This window comes from Myiozetetes cayanensis, unplaced genomic scaffold (genome assembly GCF_022539395.1).
Source record: "Myiozetetes cayanensis isolate MyiCay16 unplaced genomic scaffold, myiCay2020 scf32, whole genome shotgun sequence".
Classification (NCBI taxonomy): Eukaryota; Metazoa; Chordata; class Aves; order Passeriformes; family Tyrannidae; genus Myiozetetes; species Myiozetetes cayanensis.
Window position 1 is genome coordinate 2,002,790 of NW_026087544.1, and position 17,159 is coordinate 2,019,948.

Below are 17,159 nucleotides of genomic sequence, written 5' to 3' on the forward strand. Positions count from 1 at the left end.
CCCCCACCTCTGGCACTGCCAGGGCTTTGTTTTGGGATCCTGCACCAAGATCCTCTTGTTTGGGCGAGCTGGAGGCACAGCCCTGCAGGGAATCAGTGCCCAAGCAGCTGGGGAGCATGGGAGTCCTTCCACAGCCAGCGATTCCTGCAGATCCAGGGGCTGAGCGTGCCCCAAAAGCTGCAGAACCTTTTTGTCCCACAAACCTTAATCAACAGGCACAGACAGCAGTGAAAGCAGCGCTCAGGGAGCCAGGGCTGGGCTCTGTACCCAGAACAAACACCCAGGTTCCTGCTGGGAGCCCCCCCCAAGGCCAGGTGGAGGTAATCTGGCACTTAACACTAATCCCACTTTGCTTCATACCCAGCAATTTATTTGATTTTGTAACTCTCCTGCCACTGCGTGTCAAAAGAGCTTCAGTCTGAGCTAAAATAAGCTGCAAAATGTGAGAACCAAGCAGAGGCATAAGGAGGAAACACACCACAGTCCACATAAATAAATGTCATCTTTATTTAACCAAATATAATTTATCAGTTAAGTTGACATCTGTCAGTTATAGGAACTATAAATAATTAAGACAGTCTTTTTTTTTTTCCTTTAATAAAAGAATAGACCAGGATTTTTCATCTGCAGGCAGCTGTAGAGTAGGCATGCATTTGAGTGCAACCAGTGGGAAGAGGTTTTTCCATCAGTATTCCTCAGTTTTAAATTAGATTCTTCCCTGCCCCAAACACATCTTTAGACCATATGTAACATTGGGACCCCCAGCCCAGCAGCTCCCACCCCCTCGGGGTCTCTGCATGGGAGACCACGAGTGGCAGATTGTTCCTCTTCTCCTGGGGAACTGAAGAGTGATGTGACACCTAAAAGACCAGGAGAGCTTCTCTATGTACACATAAAAGCTGAAGTGTTAATGTCTCGTATCTATTCCTCAACATCAGGCGGAGAAATCGGGTGGGCGGCAGAGAACGTTCCAGAATTCTCCAGGCTGAGAGCCCAGCACAGCAGCACAGTTGGGGTTTGGTTTGTGGTTGGGTTTTTTGGGGGTTATTTTGGGCACAGCTTTGGCCAGATGAGATGTGTGAGAAGTCACCAGGGGGGACAGAGGAGGATCAGAGCTGCTCCCACACGGGACACGGCACAGACTGACTTTGGTCTTGACCTTTTCCCCCAGGTGCATTGGCTCTGGCCTCTGGGAGAAGCAGGAACTGTCCCCAAGGAATTGCTCCCTGCCTAAAGAGCAAAGCCATCTCCACTTAGGCAGCGCTTTGCAGAGCTCGGCATTGCCCAGAGTAACAAACAGATGTCCCCACCTGCAGTTACCTCAGGTGAAGATCAGCGCTGCCAGCACCACAATGGGGCTGCCTCCCAGAGAGCCAAAGGGAGGAGACGAGCGCTGGTTTGTGTGAGAAATCTGGAAGTTAGGCAAAAGGAGGAAGTGATACCAGCTAAGGATAGTCGTGCTGTGGTGGGAGGAACGGGTTTAAAGCAGGAGGCAAAGCAGACAGCCCCAAATCCACGCCCAAATTTTGGGTTCTGCTCTGTGCCCATCATGGCGCCTGGCGCCCTCAGGGCAGTGCCATGCGGCCTGGCTGTCAATCAAATCAGGCCTGACTGGGAGCCCGCCCACACCTCACAGCCCGGGCATCTGATTGGCCACGGCAACCGTCACTCAGGCTTAGGAGAGCACTGAGTGGTCAGTGAACCAGCTGTCCCGCCCAGGGGGCGTGGCCACAGCAGCCAAACCCTATAAAAGAGGGGCACAGAGGCTCCATCTTTAGTTTGTCCCTGGGCCTGTGAGTGTGCGAGTCAGTCAGAGCTGCTCACGGGGACTGCCTCAGCCTCCAGAACTGATTCTGATCCAAATGGGAGCACTAAAGAGGGTTGAAGGCTGAAAGGAGGGTCATTTCAAGCACCTCAGTCACACAGATGGCCAGGTTTTCCTCTCACTATGTCACTGCAGGCTGTGTGAGAGCCCTTCCTACACGGACTAAACAGGGGAAGGGAAGGAATTTCAGCCATCACTGAGCTGAGCAGCACAGAAAGCATGAGAGGAAGAATCAGAGAAGCAAAGCCTGCACTCCCAGTGCTCAGCCAGCACTTCCAAGTTGGGCTGTCACCCCAGTCCCAGATTTTACACCCTGTGCTCCAGCCACGTCCGTCAGAGCTGCACCAAGAGCCAGGGCTCCAGAAATCCAGCTGTGCCTGCTGACCTGTTTTCCAGCTGGTGCCTGTGCAGGGAGAGGAATCCTGTGGCTGAACATGGATGTCCTTCCTTAACAGGCACCAAAAGACTAATGCTGACCAGCTTGAAACACCTCAGGCTCAGCTGAGAGAGGCACTGGGTGGCTTCTTCCCAGCTGCACTCAGCAAGTGAAAGAAAATCTGAACACACAAAATAGGAGCTATTTTACTATCCACCCCTTCCTGAAAGTCAACAGCACTGAGCAGACTGCCCTGAAAACGGTGCTGTGCCCACAGCAGCACAAAGGAGGCTGTACAGAGCATCCACGAGGGCTCCAGCAGATCCTCCAGTGGAGCACTGGCAGGTGACAGGGGGATGATGGATGGGGAGAGCTCACAACCCCTTAGGACGAAGCACAGAGCAGCTGAACTCAGCTCACAAGAGGCAGAACGAGCAGTCTGAGGTGCTGCTGGATGGTTGGCAAAAGGGAGACTAAATCTGCCAGCAGAGACCAGCCTGCTCACAGCCAGGCTTGGGGGCTCTGCAGTCCTCAATCCCAAGATCACTCACTTCCCTGTGGGCACACAGGACCCTTCCTCACTCATCCCTCTCCCAGAAACCCCCTGGAGCTTCAGAGCCAACACAAGGCAGGAGGGTGTCAGGGCACAGAAGGCAGGAGATGTCCCATGCCCTCCTCTGTGAGGTTGTACTTTGCTAGAAGGTGCCAGTTCAGTCAAATAAACCTGAACTTGAGCTCCAGGATTTAAAACGCTTATGAAGCGAAAAAGCAGCCCTTGACCTCGAGTGAGTGGGGCAGGGTGGGCTCCTTGCACGATCTGACTGATCAGGAACTTCACTGTAACCTTGGTTCAGACACAGCTCCTACGAAATTGCACTTGGTGATTGTCTCGTTACACTTTTGTTTTTGTCTTTTTTTGTCTTTCCTAAAACTAGAGAGATTTTTCTGTACAAACTGGGCTTGGAATATAAACCCCATAAAATTCCCATTGAAAATAATGAGAATCCAGTACTAAAGGTGAAGTCTCAAGAGAGACAGGGTGTGGGGAGGAAGCAAAGAAGAGTAAAGGGGGAGGAAAAGAAGCGACAAGAATGAAAGGAGGAGGAGAAGTGTGGGAAGGGGGGAGCAGGGAGAGCTAATCCCCCACATCGGAGTCCCGGTCCCCGATGAGCCAGAGGATGTGAAAGCTGACAGCGAGCAGCCCTGTCCCAATGAGGTCCCCCAGCGCTGTCAGGTATGGGATGGAGAAGTTGTCTGGGTCGAGGTCCCTGTTCCACATCCAGTGCACCATCCAGTCAGCGATGTAGAGCAGAATAAGAACCTGGGGGGGCAGGAAGGGAAGAGCCACGCGTCAGCCCCAAATCCTGAGCCCTGCGATCCCAGAGGTCAGCTCTGCCAGTCCGGCTCACAGAGGCACAGCCACATCCCAAGGAATGGCCAGGGGTCAGAACTCCCTTCCTGAGTGCTGTGTCCTACAACTCGAGTGACGGAGCGGGTGCCACTGCAGGTGAGGTGGCAGTGTCCCCTGGGCCAGCCTGGGGGCTCAGCCCCCCGAGGGGCTGCACTCACCTGGAGCAGTGCAGCTGTCATGTAGAACACCACGAAGATCAGGGTGAGCGTGGTGTGGCCCCCCTGCATGGAGCTGATGGTGTAGAGGAAAACCAGGTGCCCAGGCACCACCAGGAGGAAGAGCACCCGGGCAGAGCGGGAGTTCACGTCTGCAGGGGGACAGAGAGGGACATCAGGCTTGAAATTCCAGCACAGCAGCTCTCACCCACAGCTGCCTCCCAACAGGCTTGGGCCACCCTTTCCTGTGACAGAGCTCCAGCCACTGCCTCAGGGAGCCCAGCCAGCAACTGCAGCCGCTGCTGCTGCCACAAGTCAACGTATTTCAAGGGCTGACACAGATACCTGAGCTGCAGAAAGTGCTGCAAGGGCTGGGGCACTTCCAAGGGGCTGTTTTGGAACTCTCTCCAGGCATCCCACTCATGTGCAGGTAGGTGGAGATGCGGCTGGCCTGCACTGCCACCAGGTTGCCACCCACACCTGCAGGTCAGGAGAGAGAGGAAGGTGATGTTTCAAACACTTTGAAGAGCTGTTTTCAACAACCAGCAGATCTAGAATTGCCAGGTGCTGGGATAATGTAGGACAGTCTATTTTTGACCCAAATTCCCCCTTTGCAGGATGTAAGGAGCTCAGACAAAGCACACTGTTCTGCAGCTTCCCTTCAGGCCCCTCAGTAAAAGAGATGCCATTCTATTACTGCAGCTTGGCTTGGAAGAAATATGTGAAACAAAAATGATGAGTCAGACACCAAAACACACACAGGAAGTTTAAAACTATTATTTTTCACATGAGGCGGAATGAAACTGTGAAACCCACTGGCCCAAGAGGCACTGGCTCAGAATTAACCCCATTTCTTGCAAAAAGTAATTAAAAAAAAGGAGTTTCCCTGGTTCATTAGGCAGAAAGGAGGTCAAAGCTTTATAGCAGAAGCAATTGGATTTCCTGACTCCCAGGTGCAAATACAAATCTCCACGTTGCCAGGTGCCACAAGGCAAATATTTTGGAAGATGGGGGTGTCCCACCAGACAGGAGGAATGAGGAAGTGAAGAGGGCCCTGGAAAGGTGTCTGTTAGGAAGAACAGCCTCCCAGGGCAGTCACCCTTCAGTGAAAGGCTGGCACTGGGGGGAGCCACGGTGCTGTAAAGCTTGAGTCAAAGCATGGTGCCTCCCTGGCATCCAAGAGAGATTCATTGTCCTTAACCTGCTTGAAATAAGGCCCAGGGGACAATCCCACTGTTTGCCAGGAGCCTCCAAGAGCTGCAACCCCAGCCAGGGTGGGAAGGACTCACCATTGATCACTGGAGTGAAAACAGCCATGCCGGCAAAGTTCGGATCCGACACCGTCCTGTCCAAAATCAACCCCCCAACGCTGCAGGGGGAAGATGGGAGAGGTCAGTGCTGGAATGTTCCCCTGGGTGTGTGTGGGGGGGACAGGAAGCCTCCCACCTGCTGATGGCCATGGCGATGACGACGGGCTCCCAGCTGGAACAAAGCACCTCCCAGGTCGCAGAATCCTTCCTGGCCACGAACACCCAGATGGGCAGCAGGGCCAAGAACAAGGAGCACACCAGGGGATTCACGTAGAACTTGCTCTCTGGGGGGAATAGAGGTATCAAGGACACATCCCACTGCAGCGAGGCAGGTGCTGCTTCAGCAGAGCTCAGCGAGCCTGGCCACAGACTGCTGCAGGTGGGAATGCCAGGAAGGGCAGGGGAACTGGGCCAGTCCAGCCTCAGCTCTGCAGGACGTGGTCCTTCTTCCTCCTGGTGTCCTCACAAGGGTGGGAGTTTTACTCATAGGGGTGTCAGTACAAAATCACGGGGCTGTGAGTACAACACTTGGGTCTGTTTATCAACAGATCCCAGTGAGATCTCTTCCATTTCAACTGCTCATTCCCACGTCCCGCTCCTGCGCAGGATCTCCCAGTGTTGCTTCACCTCTGGATGAACCTGGCTGAGTCACATCCCTGTATCCCGGCCCCGGGAAGGAGGAGGAAGTGGAGAGGCTGCAGCTGCAGCCTTGCACTGAGGATCCCCAGCTGGTGCTGACTGCACAGCAGATGAAATCCAGACCTTCCTGACCACTTCACCCATCCAGAGGGAAGTGTGCAGGTCCCTGCCAAGAGTGCCTGCAGCTACAAGGCCCTGAGAAAGTCCATTTCCTCCCCTTATCAGTCTAAAAGTCTCACTAACTGAGGGAGCTCCAGACCAGGAATCCTACATAGCCCAAGGACAGAAAGGGCAAAGGAAGAGGGTGAGGTGAGTGGGAGATGCAGCAGCACAGGGAAGGACCAGGCAAAGGCCTTTTGTTGCTCCTCACCCAGGTCCTTGTACAAGCCACAGCTGATTCCTGACAGCAGAGCCAGGGTGACGAGATCCCCCAGGCTGGCAGCAATCGGTGTGGCCACATTATCAGGGTTGATCCCCATCTTCCTGGATCCGATGATGACCCCAATCATAATCATTCCTAGAGGAGGAAAAGAGCAGGATGAGGCCAAAGGGAGCCGAGCATTTTAGGCAGAGGTGTGCACAGAGGGCGCTCAGCATCTGTCTCTCACCCAGAAAAAGGGAAGCAACGAAGGCAGTGGCCACACTGCTGGCACAAAGCAGGACAGCGTGGTACAGGCTGAAGTGCCCGTCTGGGATCCATCCGAACACCACGGCTGCGATGGAGGCCAGGAAGCCAACCACGGTGGCCTGAACCTGGAAATGGACACCAGAGGGTCACCAAGAGAGCAAACAGCCCCAGGGTGAGGGAAGAGGTTGTTCAGAGAAGCTGTGGCTGCCCCATCCCTGCAAGTGTCCCAGGCCGGGTTGGACGGGGCTTGGAGCAACCTGGGCTAGTGGAAGGTGTCCCTGCCCATGGCAGGGGGTGAGACTGGATGAGCTTTAATGCCCCTTCCAACCCAAACCACTCCATGATTCTGTTCTATGATTCTAAGAGGGAAGCAGCACCCAGGATCCCATGTCAGGTGGATTAGAATCCAGCAGGGAAACACTTAAGTCTAACCTGTAGGGCAAAGGTGCCACTTGCCTCGACGTTAGACACAGAATACTGACAGTCAATAGCAAACCCAGGTATTTAAACCTTCTGCATTTGCCAGAGTTGGGCTTGCACCAGCTACCAATATTCCACTTCCTTCTCCTTTCCCTTTTTCTTACCAGTAGCAGAGCCATGTTTCCTGTTATCATCTTCCAGAACTCTTTGGGTGTGTCCATTTGGCCAATATTAGCCTGTAAAAGGACATGGAATATCATTAAAGACTGACAGCACTTTGCACAGGCCAACAAGTGAAATTCCTGCCTTGCAGCTCTGCAGAGGTGTGTTTGCAGGTGTGAGAGGCCAGCTGGGGCACAGGCTGTGACTGTCCCTTGGGGTGTTCACCCTGGGTAACTACAGCACCTCTTCCAACTGCTGCTCTGGATTTACCTGCTGGAAATCTTGCAAGAGCACCGAGATCCCCCCCTGTGTGTCCCTTTGTAGTCACACCCTGCTGCTCACTGACCCACCACAATTCACTGCCCTGCTGATCCAGCCAAGCCTGGCTCAGGCCCAGCTGGGTCACGCTGCCCCTCAGGTCAGCCAGGCAGGAGGGAGACAGGGGTGCCAGGTCAGCTGTGTGTGCCCCTGCTCCCACACGGAGCGAGGCCAGGGCAGCACGTGGGCAGAGGAAGCTGGCAGCAAAAACACCCTGTTTCGGTTAAAAGCTGAGTAAACAAGGCCAGTGCCACGTGGGGATGGACTGGCGGGAAGCAGCCCTGGCACAGGGGTCACCTGGCACCGCTGCAGCTGCGGGAGATGCTAATCAGGATAACCAGGAGAGATGGAAAGTTGCTTTAATTCCCTGGAGTGTGATCCGAAATAGCCCAGTGGAGTCGCTGCTGGTCGCTGCAGGGCACCAGCTCTGCTCTTCCCTACCACCTTCTGGGGCTTTTTATGGAAGAATGGATGAGCAGAGCATATAAACTTGTACCTAATTTGTATTAATAGAAGCTGATGAAGGTGGCAGCAAGGGAGAGGCTCAAACGTGTGTTGGAGCTGTGGCCTGACAGCACCAAACCCAAACTTCTGCACAACAATGCAGCAGCAATTTCCTCCCCTCAGGTTTCCTTGCTGGTCTCCAGCAAAGGAAAACAAAACAAGAAAACCAGGAGTCAATGATCAACTAATCCCTCTGCTCTCCTTGCTGCGTGTGCCTGAGAACTGCCAGCTCAGTTCAGCCAGCACTGAGATGCCCCCAGCTCTGGAGTGAATTATTCCAGGTAGTTTAGTGGAGAGGAGGAAGGAATGAGGGATAACTAACAAGAAGTTGACTGGAGTAGCACATTCAGCACAGGAATTTGAGCTCCATAGGAAGCCTGACCTTAAAATTCCAACCACACGGCAATTAGGCTGGGATTAACATAACCTAGCTGTAGTCACTGCCAACAGGATTTAAATCCTTTAACTAATGGGAGAGTTTTGCTTCTTAATTGTGAAAGGAATGTCTGAGGTGCCTTAATGCAGCACTAATTAGAAACCCAGAGTCTGAGAAACCACTCTGGGCTGCTTTCCTGTGGAGAGAGCACGGGATCCACACCGGGAAGCTCCGCTCAGAGGGGAGCTCCCCCCACACCTGCACGTGGGACCCCACGCTGAGGGATGAGCAGGGCAAGGGGAAAAAAGGAGAGCCCAAGAGATTGTCCTGTCCCACCATGTACAGACACGAGGAGGCTGGACTTGGTGATCTTGGAGGTCTTTTAGAACCTTAATGACTCTGTGAATTCCATGATTTGAAGGAGGCAGAGAGCAAGGCCCTGGGACCCGTGTGGAGGCAGCCGTGGCAAAGGGACCCAGAGGCCAAAGCCTGGCTGTTGGCACACGAGGCACCAGCAGACCAAGCTGGTGGGTGCTCTCTGTGCTGGTGTCCTCGTGACCCTCCTGCAGCCACTGGAGCAGATGGGGCAAAGTTTTGCATTCCTGGCTTTCCACTGCCAAGCCTGCCCCGACACTGCCCTGTGCCAGCCCCAGGAGGGAAGAGGATGCACAAGTGCCACTCTGCCTTTGTCCCAGGAGAGCCAAGCACTCACCCTGCCCAGCCCATGCTCAGGAAGGGCAAGCTGGGCAAGGTCAGGAGGGAGAAGGGCCTGTGTCTGGGACAGCAAGGATCCTGTCAGGATCCGAACAATAGGGAGCGAATAAAACAAAGGGATTTGTTTCCCAGAACCAAGGGGCAAACAAAGCTCAGCCTCTGTCCCTGCAGGCCCTGGCACTGCTGGCCCAGGGGCAGTGTGGGGCCTCCCAGCAGCTTTGCCCTCCCCACAGTGGCTGGGCAGAGGAGCCCAGCCCCGAGGGAAGCAGCCACAGCCCAGCTTTTGGCAGGCAGTGCTGGCACAGCCGTTCCCAGGGCCCTGCTCCTCCAGGGAACGAAGGGCAAGGGCTGCATCCAAGAAGGAGGTGGTCCCCACGGTCAGCAGGACCTGTTCCACTCTGCTGTGCCTTCTCCTGCAGCAAGCAGGAGGGGAAGGCTGAGGGGAAGGGAACATGCCAAGAAGGAGGTTGCTGCTGCCACCCAGGCAGACAGTTCTCCATCCCTACATCTCAGTGAGCACTTCCCAAGCAGCTCTCTCGAGCCAAGGTACATCAGCACTGTGGAAGCCAAGGCCAGGCTGGCTGCTGCAAGGACTCTCTCCTCAGCAACTCACAGCACAGAGGAGCCAGAAGCTTGGCAGCAGGCAGCTAACACCTCCTGGATGTAAAGTTCCAAGCTCCCATCATGGGGAACACAGGAACATCAGTCACTTGCTGTCATGCTCAAGCAGGAGATGCCTTGCAGCAGGAAGGAGCGTTATTGTCCCTGTCAGGAGAGGGTGTTGGTGTCTCTCCAGCAGCTCCAGAGACAAGAGTGCTTGTGTTGGAGGGACATTGAAACACAAAGCCATTCATTTACAGCTGGACTAACCCAGTGCTCCGAGGAGCTCCCAGAGCCTGCCCCATCCCTCACAGGGAGCTCAGTGTTCCACAGGAACCCGACTGAATCGGAGCAGGAGATCTCCATCACTTCAAGAGCCTGTCAATCCCCCTGTGAGCTCTCAGTGCAAGGTCCCCTCTGCTTTGCTGTACAGTTCCTCCCCACCCTGGCTCCTTCCAGCCTGCTCTGATAGCATTCCTGCACCAGCTTCCTTGGAAAAAAACCCTGGATCCAAGCACTCCAAAGCCATCTCTCACCATGCCCTCAGGACCCCTGAGCAGCCAGCACAAGGAACTGAACTGTCAGCAGAGCTTAAGGACCATTAAACCTTCAAATCCCATCAGCCCAGTGGGATGAAAACACCTTCCCAGCATGCTGAACTCCAGGCTCTGGTGTCTGTGGTCACCAGCACAGAGATTTTCCTTCCCACCTCTTTCCAAAGCCGGCATCCCGCTCCCTCCCTCAGCTCCCTGGACACTCACAGCAGTGGACAGGCGGGATGCCAGAGTCATCTCCAGGTTCCCCTTCAGGCCCAGCAGTGCAGGTACTAAGATAAACAAATTGGTCACGTTTTTGAAGACGTCCCAGTGCTGCAAGGTTAAAACACAGAGCATTAAATCTTGGCATGGCTGATACAAACCCCTGGCACTGCCCCCAGCAGCCATCCCAGTCCCCTTCCCGCTGCCACACTTGGGAATTTTGCAGTGGTTTTACAATTCTTGACATGTGTGTAGCAGGGACCACGTTTTCCTTTTCCTGCTGAGTTTAAAAAGCAGCTCTGAGCTGGCAATTTTCAGTGAAAAATCCCCCAAAGATTCCCCAACTGACAAAATGTTTACGCACAGGGAGGCCAAAACAGGGAAAGAGGAAGAGGCTTTGCCCAATATTTGCAATTTTTGGCAGAATCTGAAGCTTGGTCAGTCTCAGCTGAGAGCCATTCCTACATGTGTGCCTCACAAAGACATTTTGGAGCAAAGCATTGCTGCTCCCTGATCCAAAATCCAGCCCACTGTGGCCACCTTTCCCTGGTACCTCACCTGGCACCTACATTACAGGTATTTCCTAACTCTTCTGGCTCTCCAGTCAAGTCACCTCCCCTGGGATGAGGGAGGGAGGCAGCCATGGTTATTTAGGAAAAAACAAAGAGTAATTGCAGGGTAAGCAGCATTATAGAAGAGCAGCTGGCTTGCAGGAAAACACAAAAACCACTCCAAAAAACCTCCCAGTTGCATTTCAAAAACAACCCTCAAACCTCACTGCCCCTCTCTGCATTGTCATGGATGTGTTGCAAGAAGGCCCTGTGTCCAAAATAACTCCTGCTTCCCACACTGGCCTGGCTGCCACACTCCTTAAAGGACACTGGACTCACACTCCCAGCAGCTGGTGCCGTGCTGGGCACGTTAAACATCCCAGCTCTGCAGCTTCACCCGTCAATGGTACCTGCAAAAGTTACCTGGGAGAGGCTCCACCTCTCCCAGAGCTTTTCTTGGCAGTGTCAGACTGCCAGGCTCACCAGGGACGTGGATTTCTTTCTAGGACAAGGAAGGCTTGTGGGCCAACACCTCCCAGCAAATATAATAAGTCACTCTACCTGGGTGACTAATACCTTCCTGTGGGGAAGGGTTTCAATCACTTTTGTTTATTTTTCCATCCCTCACCACTAAGCCAACAAGTTCCAGTTTCCTGTAGGTCCTTTGCAACACCCACATTCAAGCTGCACTCACTTGAAAAACCACTGGAGAGGAAAGTGCTTGAGATGAATACACTGGGACCACTTTTCCTCAAAGGCAAAAAGTGTTTTCCAGTCAGTAAAAATTCCCTTTATGTTTCTGGCAGCTTGGTAAGACAAGATGAGGGTGGGGAGGCCCTGGCACAGGTTGCCCAGAGCAGCTGTGGCTGTCCCAGCCCCTGGAAATGTCCAAGGCCAGGTTGGACAGGGCTTGGAGCAACCTGGGCTGGTGGAAGGTGTCCCTGCCCATGGCAGGGAGTGGAATGAGATGGATCTTTAAGGTCCCTTCAACCCAAACCATTGTGGGATGCTCTGACAAGCTGACCACACACTCCAGCTCCCAGGTACAGGGATAAAAGCTGCTCAGCTATCTCAGGCACAACCACAACCCTCTCTCTGCTCCTGAGGATCCCAGTCTCCAGGGGAAGCCACCATCCCTGGAGGTGTCTAAGGAAGGACTGGACGTGGCACTCAGTGCTCTGGGCTGGGGGACAAGGTGGGGATTGGGCACAGGATGGGCTTGGTGACCTTGGAGGGCTTTTTCAACCTCAGTGACTGTGACTGTGTGTGATCTCAGTGCTCACTGCTGAGCAGAGCAGAAGAGCAGTCTCAGACACTCCATCCAGCCCAGCCTCACATCAGGCTGAGCTTCCTTTAAGACACAGCCAGGCTCTCCCCACTCTATTTTTAGCAGTCACTGTGATTATTTTGCTGCGTGGTCTACGGGTGAAATCCTTTGCTACAACTTCCCTCAGCAGCATCCAGAGCTCAATCGGTGAACACCACGCTGCCACTTCCCAGCAGGACGAGCTGGGTGTCACCAGAATCACTTAATGAGAGGAACATCGTCATTAGTCAGACCAAGGGCTGCAGTGCAAAACTTTCCTGGCTCCAGAGATCACAGAGGCAGGATCAGGCAAGAGCCAGCACCAGCTCAAACCCTCCCTCACCTTGCCCCAACCCTGGCTTTGTAAATTAAGCTTTAAGAGGGGAGGCTGCACTGCAAACTGGTGCCAGAAGCAGCTCCCTGAGCAAGACAGGGCTGTTGCTGGAGAAAGGAATAAAAGCCATCTTTGGGGAAGGAAAACAAGGAGATTTCTGCAGAGATCAGCAGCTTGCTCACTGCAAAGAGCAGGACCCATGGGCTCCTGCCAACTTTCTTAATATAAGATGTTACACAACACTGGGCTTTGGGCATTTCCTACGGCTCCAAGGGCTCCGTGGCTCCTGCAGGGAACAAAGACAGACCTGTGCCCATGATGTGGCTGCAGGGGCAGAGCCAGGGCCAGGCTGTTTGGGCAAGACAAAAAAAATGGGGAAGAGAAGAGGAAGTAAGAGTTTTAAGTTCAGGACAGCGAGATGGTAAAATCCCTTTCTGCCTGTAACAGCCTCTGGAGGGTCTGGATGAAACACCAATCCCCAGGTGCTGTTTTGGGAAGCTCTGCACCGGCAGGCAGATGTTCCCAGGGGATCAGCCGTGTCGTTTCAGTCCCTGGGTGTGAAGTCAAGGCTCACAGCTCATGAGGAAGAGCTGGTTTTGCTCGGATCGCAGCAGGGCGGTGATTCACGGCTCAGGGGAGGGGCTGCTGCAGGTCGGGGCTGCGACTGCCGTGGTGCAGCTGCTTCTCCCGGCATCCTGCCTCCAAAATGCCACGGAATGGGCAGCCCTGACAGGAATCCAGGGCTGGCAGTCCCTGACACCCACCCTGGAGGGGTGGTAACACCAGAGGGGGTCAAGCAGGCTCCGCTCATCCATATGAAATCCTGTCCATCCAAAGAACCTCCAGGGAGCAGATAAGTCTGGAAAACAACAACTGGGGCTCTGCTGGGTTCTGCACTGTACACAAAAACCAGCGGGGCACTCACATGTACCTGGCCTGGAGTCTCCTCCATCCCAGAGGCAGCAGAGGCAAATCCTCCTCCTGAGGGGCACATTCCCAGGGACACGTTAATGGGACAGCATGGCCAAAGGCCAGAGCTGCTTGTTTTCCCAGTGGGGAGACCAATTACAGCTGGCTGATTAGTCCAGTTCTCCAAAACACAGGACGTGGAGTGCATGGAGCCCCCCAGCCAGCGCCAACCACGGCTGCATCCAAAGCCACGGGGCTCCAGTGACCCACTCCACATGCTTCCTCCTTTCATCCAAGGCTCTGAGCCTTTGGAAGCCAGTTATCAGGATCAGCTCCCCAGGCCAAGCCAACAAACTTCCCCATCCCCCTTTCCCACCCTATGGCATTTGAATCCTCATTTAATCCCGAGGCTGAAGGGAGTTAGAGCTGCTGGCAGGAAAAGCTGCACGGCCACACGCTGGGCTGCTGTGGGACACAGGAATTACAAAGTTGTATTTCCAATGGCCATAAAAGAGAAAGGCAGGAGAGAGCACAGGGCTCAGCTGCAGTATCCCAGCCCCTTCCCAGCCAGGAGGGCTGCTCCTTCTCCAGGAAAAACTTTAGGTTGGGTTCAAATCCCCGGCTCTGGGCGACTTCCAGGAGAGCCAAGCACGAGCTCACAGGGACCTTGCCGAGGGAAACACTGCTTGAAATGTCTTTCTTTTTAAGAAAATGATTCCAGTAAATCTCTCTCCCCCGGATTAATTTAGCACATCCAGCCTTTCCTGTTTTGAGTCACTTCACAGCTCTCTCAACGGCCAGGAGAGGCCGTAAGGATGACCAGAGTGCAAAGGCACGCAGGGAAACTGCTGTTACGGGCAGGACACCACGAGGACTGTCTGCTTGACCACCCACGAGCCCAAAAAAACCCTCTGACTGACTTAGCCTGGCACAGGGCTGTGGAGGGGATGATCTGAACTGCCAGCAACACCCAGGACTGACACTCGAGCCCTTCTCTGCCAACACTCCAGGGCTTGTTTACCTCACTGGAGCAAAGAGAGGAGCTTCAAGCAGAGCATTTTTGGTTGACCACAGCTCCAAAATGGCTGCCTCCCCCATCCAAAGAGTTTCATAAACCTGCACTGCACAGATGAGCGAGTTCTGAGCCTCAGTCACTGCTTTGGGCTGGGCATCAGACAGCTCTGCCCAGCCTGTCTTCCAGGGCAAAGGAGAAGGGGTGAAGCAACTCCTCTGCTGCCAGACACACGTGCTTGGAAAACGTGTCAGAGACCAGTGCAGGAGCCACAGCTTCCAGAGGCACCAATTCCCACATAAAAACACAAACAGGCTGCCAGGCTGTCAGCTTCCCACAGTATCACCTGCCAAGGTAACACGGTTTTCATCCCGAGCTCACTGGCAGCTCTCTGGCAGGCCTGTCCTAAGGATCACCTCCACATACCTCCCAGGAGGAACCACTCCTTTAGCCCTGGCACCCCTGGCCGCTTCAGGAGCATGAGGAGGAGGTGAAGGGGCCACATGTGGCCTTCAAGCTCGAATGAGCCCCCAGCACAGGTGTCCAGCACACGCTGTGGCAGGAGAATCATTAACCTGGTTGGCACGAGCCTGGCACAGCAAGCACCCAAGATGGAAAAGGGACACAAGTGGAATTAGTGACCAGGGCTGGGATGGCACCAGCCACAATCAGGGAAGGGCTTTATTTCAAGCTGTGATGCAGCGTGGTCTCAGGTCCCACACTGTGCCAGCTGTGACCTCCCCCTCTGAGCCACAGCTGTGCAGGGGTGCCCTCAGCCTCTCCTTCCCTCATTCCACACATCACCAAGGTCTCCCTGTCTCCCCCTCCCCAGACCCAGGGAGGGTCTCCTTCCCTCCCTGTTGCCACCTGCTGAACTGGCCTTGGCATTCCAGTCCCTCCTGGCTCCAAGAGGCAGGATTTGGAGCCCAGTGCCATGCCAGGGAAGCATCAGTCCTACCTGCACAATGTCCAGCACCATTCCAGCAGCAACTGTCCCAAAGCCTGCCAGGAGGAACGGGAAGAGGACTTGCAGCCCGATAGAAAAGGAGGTCTCCTTGAGGGGTGAGGCTGGCTCAGGACTCTGGTGTGTGCTGGTGTCATCGCTTTCATTGCTCTGGCTGCCATTTTCCAGCAGGGCATCGTCCTCCCGCACCCCTTTGGCGTTGGCACGGGACTCCAGCACCACTGCTTCCACTGCAGCAGGGCCCAGGAAATCTGAGGGCTCCACCAGCTGCCCCTGGGCCGCACTGCTGAGATGGTCCACAGGCACAGCCCCGTTGGCCTGGTGGGTCTCCTTCTTGTCAGGCTTGGAAGACATGCTGTTCAGAGGCTATCCTGACCCTTGGCTCGGTGGGCCTACAGCCAGCAGCTGTTCCAGAGGAGATCTTCTGCCAGGAGCTTACACAAATGGCCTTTCCGGCATCTAGGAGTGACCTCTCCTACCCCTGCTCGCCTGCCTTGGAGTGCAGAGCCTGCTCCTGCAGCAGAGATCCCCATCAAGCAAAGTCCAGGCACGGGGGACACCAGCCACTGAGAGAGCAGGAACTGGGGACAATGGCCAGTTAATTCCCTCTGGTTCTCCTCTCCAGTGCTGTGTTGCTACAGCAGCCTCCAAGGCAGGATCCAAGCTTTCCTTCTCTGACGTCTGACACTTTAGTGCATCTTTATCCAGGTTCTCTTCCCGCAGCGCGACTGCTGTGATGGAGCACCCAAGGCAGGGAGAAAACCTGGCTTGTAGAGATGATCCAACACGGAAAAGCTCTTTCTGCTACCTTCTCTTGCTGTCTCCAACAGCACTGTGTCCCTGCAGGATTCCAGTCTGAAGTCTCCTGTGGGTTTTTTTGCTCTGTTTCAGCCTGGCTTGCGCTCTCTGCCAGCAATCCCAGCAGGCTCCAAGTGTCACTGCCGTCCTCCTCTTCCAGGAGAATTTCTCACCCAGCAGCACAAGGCGACCACAGCTCTTATTCAGAGCAACAGCAGGTCCCCAGTTAAGGTCGCTCACTGAGCTGGGCAGGCTGCAGGGTGGGCTCTGGCATTCGGACAGCCCTGGATTTGACGCGGCTTTCCAAGAACTCGCCTTTCACCTGAAATACAAGGGAGGGAAACAGATACTCCGTTGGATTCCACGGCAGCACAACAGCCCCTTCATTTCTGTGCCGAAGGTTCAGCCTCCAACGCACCCCGGACTATCCCCTTCAGCTCTTCTTCCCCTCTCAGCGGGGCCGTGCCAGGGGACAGAGGGACCCCCGGAGCCCCCGGCCGGGGCTCTGCCCCCGCCCGCCGGTGCCGCAGCGCCCGCAGAGCGGCGTGGCTGGGGGAGCGGGACCGGCGCTGCCGGAGCGCGGCGGGGACACCGCGGGGATCGCTGCCCGGAGCGGAGCGGAGCCGGTCCCGCGCCGTGTGCCCGCCGTGCCGCCGCTCCCGCAGCGATCCCTCAGGGCTCCCTCATCGCTCTCTCACCTCCGTCGCCGCTCCCTCTCGGCTCCCCTCACGGCTCCCCTCACGGCTCCCCTCACGGCTCCCCTCACGGCTCCCCTCACGGCTCCCTCAGCGCTCCCCGGGCCGCTCTCCCCGCTCTGCCCCGCCGGGCCCGGCGCGCGCCGCCCTGACATCACCCCCGGCCAATGGGGGCCCTGCCCAGCGCGCCGCGCCGCGCTCCTATTGGCTGCAGGCGCGTGGCGTCACTCCGAGCCCCGCCCTCTCTGCGAGGACCGCGGCGGGGAGGGGATGGGAGGCCACGCCCACTTCGCGGCGCTGGGCGTGGCCTGGGGGGTCACGTGGGGGAGAGTCCGCGTGGAGCAGGGGGAGCGATCCCTGCCCGTCCATCCGTCCGTCTGTCCATCCATTCACC

The 17,159-nt window shown here is 55.4% G+C and overlaps 1 protein-coding gene across 3 annotated transcripts; it reads right to left on the reverse strand.

Moving 5' to 3' along the window:
• Positions 1-469: 469 nt before the first annotated feature.
• SLC41A1 (solute carrier family 41 member 1) lies at positions 470-16,810 on the reverse strand. 3 transcript variants are annotated; one of them, XM_050326984.1, is made up of 11 exons: positions 16,769-16,810; positions 15,267-16,392; positions 10,200-10,307; positions 6,929-7,000; positions 6,325-6,469; positions 6,087-6,233; positions 5,214-5,361; positions 5,057-5,136; positions 4,113-4,247; positions 3,771-3,919; positions 470-3,522 (listed from the first exon to the last, which is right to left on the reverse strand). In XM_050326984.1, the coding sequence occupies exons 2-11, from the start codon at positions 15,624-15,626 to the stop codon at positions 3,337-3,339; spliced, it is 1,530 nt and encodes a 509-aa protein (XP_050182941.1). In that variant the 5' UTR covers positions 15,627-16,392; positions 16,769-16,810; the 3' UTR covers positions 470-3,336. The 3 variants fall into 3 exon arrangements, with proteins under 3 accessions (XP_050182941.1, XP_050182942.1, XP_050182940.1); XM_050326985.1 differs by lacking the exon at positions 16,769-16,810 and adding an exon at positions 16,489-16,506; XM_050326983.1 differs by lacking the exon at positions 16,769-16,810 and having other exon boundaries at positions 15,267-16,458.
• Between the last annotated feature and the right edge of the window lie 349 nt (positions 16,811-17,159).

Coding starts and splice junctions, on each gene's coding strand:
- SLC41A1 (XM_050326984.1), bottom strand. CDS start 15,626: ATGTCTTCCAAGCCTGACAAGAAGGAGACCCACCAGGCCAACGGGGCT. Junction 6,234..6,324: donor CGTTGCTTCCCTTTTTCTGG/GTGAGAGACAGA, acceptor TTCCTCCTCTAG/GAATGATTATGATTGGGGTC. Junction 5,362..6,086: donor TGGCTTGTACAAGGACCTGG/GTGAGGAGCAAC, acceptor TATTCCCCCCAG/AGAGCAAGTTCTACGTGAAT.